The 2131-nt window shown below is 29.7% G+C and overlaps 1 protein-coding gene across 1 annotated transcript; it reads left to right on the top strand.

Moving 5' to 3' along the window:
• Positions 1 to 547: 547 nt before the first annotated feature.
• On the top strand, positions 548 to 1272 carry LOC120576841 (uncharacterized). The gene is made up of 2 exons (XM_039827387.1): positions 548 to 712; positions 864 to 1272. Exons 1-2 carry the CDS (start codon positions 597 to 599, stop codon positions 1270 to 1272), a joined length of 525 nt encoding a protein of 174 aa, XP_039683321.1. The 5' UTR covers positions 548 to 596.
• The last annotated feature ends 859 nt before the right edge of the window (positions 1273 to 2131 follow it).

The raw sequence follows: 2131 nt of genomic DNA, 5'->3' as shown, positions 1-2131 counted from the left end.
GGTTGTGCTTCCGCTTTGTAGATATTTTCTTCTCTTCGATGTGTTTCGCAACTCGCCTTACCTTAATAAAAAAAAATCCGCATCAAATTCACAAGTTGAAAAATATCAAACATTTAAAATATTAAAGACCAATATTCTGAATATAAAAATTGGGTAGGGCAAGTTCAATCTTTTTTTCAACTGAATATATATATACAGCATAAAATGAATTCGTATTAAACGGTTTTTATGGTGTCACTTTCAGTGATAATGTTCCAAGTCTCATCTCATAGCTTCAATGTTCGAAGTTTCTAAGCATTTAAATATAAAAGTCCTAAACCTTCCCTTTCTCTGTGTACATATAAAGTATAGCCAGCCTTAGACGTATAAAACGAATTCGTATTAAACGTTTTATGGGTCACTATCACATGAGTTAACCCAAATTATGTCAAAGCTCTTTTTCTATGCTTTTTCTTCAACAAAGACAGTCCAATGTAATACAAACCTTAAGTCTTGTATAAATAGGTTTAAGCTGTCACATTGTAACCAACTTTAATTTCTCATTTTGTAATATACTTTCTCATTACTATCAATACAAGCTTTTCTCTTTTCCTTCCATGGATGCCATGCTTCATAACAATACTGAAATTTGTGTTGAGCTCACAGTAAGAGGAACAATGGCACAAGGAACCACAACATCATATGCAACCGTGTTCAATTCAACTTCAACAAGGTAAATTAGTTCAATTCTCAGCTCATAATTCACTACTAAAACATTAACTTGCTATGTTTCTCTTTTTTATTTGGTAACTCTTCTACATTCAAGTTATTAAATATACTATTGCTAACATTTTATTTTCTTGAATTTATTCAACCCTTTCTAGCTTGAATGAAGTTGGAAAACTATTAAGCCAATTTTTTGAGCTATTGTTCGCAATAATTGGGTTTGCAACAACGAATACAAGTATCGAAAAATCACCACTTCTGATGGCTTTGGTTTTCATGGTTGCTCTTTACTACTTGGTTTTGGTGCTTGTGACAATGCTACAGCTTCACATCAAGAACTTCCTTCCATTCATGATGGTTATTGTTTTACTTGGAAGTGTTGTTTCAGTTCTAGCTTTGATGATGATTTCTCCTACAATTGCTTGGATTTTTTTGGGCTTGTGGATCTTACTCTTTGCTTTGATGTGCTATGAGAATAAAAAAGAACTCTATCAAATGATTCCACAAAGGATCAAGAATGTTTTTGAGGGTGAGACTCAAAGTGGCAATTCAAAGTTACCAGTCTAGAGAAATTATTTGCATTTGATTAAGTAAAATTTCTATGTGTATCTTGCTTATATGTTGTATTTTTATTTTGTTGTTATTGTTTTTGATAAATGAGTTTCTATTTTTTATCATGATGTTGTAATATGTAAAATGTTCTTTTGAAATTTGAAATAAACTATAATAGCTATTGTAAAATAATTAATTGCATGCTTTTCTTCTTGCTGAATTGATTTTGATAAGTGTGTGTGGAAGTGGAAGTCTTTTTTTCTGTATGATAAATTATTTATTTTGTGGTAAAAAGTGTGTATTTGAAATTAATAAGTGCAAAATCCTCTTTCTTTATCTACAAGTTATTCACCTTTATATAACTAGTTAGTTAGTATTTGGGTGTTTTCCATGTCAGCATATGATAAAAGACAGACGCGTTTGTGTGTGGTTTAATACGTTTGAAACCCTTCAATAAACCAAGTAAAATTGGGTATGGGTAGCTTGCTTTAGAACAATTTGTTTGTTTGCTAAATCAAGTTCTAGTTTTTGTTGTAAAATGTTCATTTGAAATTTATAACATATTGTAATGAGTATTTTCAAATAATTGATTGCACTTTTTTAGGCAAAAGGAAGATTAAAATAAATAAGGGTTAAATAAGTTTTTGGTCCTATAAATATACCAACTTTTCGTTTTAATCCCTCTAAAATTTCCCTTCAACTTTTAGTCCCTCAAAATTTTTCCATTTTCACTTTTGATCCCTCCTTTAAAGTAAACTCATGTAGAATGCATATTTTTGAATGAAATTTTGCAGAAAAATTCATAATATTATAAGAATCTTTCCAAAAAAATTTTAGAAGCTTTTAACAAAACATGAATTTAATATGAATTTTT

The sequence above is a fragment of the Medicago truncatula genome, chromosome 7, assembly GCF_003473485.1.
Source record: "Medicago truncatula cultivar Jemalong A17 chromosome 7, MtrunA17r5.0-ANR, whole genome shotgun sequence".
NCBI classification, from domain to species: Eukaryota; Viridiplantae; Streptophyta; class Magnoliopsida; order Fabales; family Fabaceae; genus Medicago; species Medicago truncatula.
This window is presented reverse-complemented; position numbering and strand designations above follow the sequence as displayed.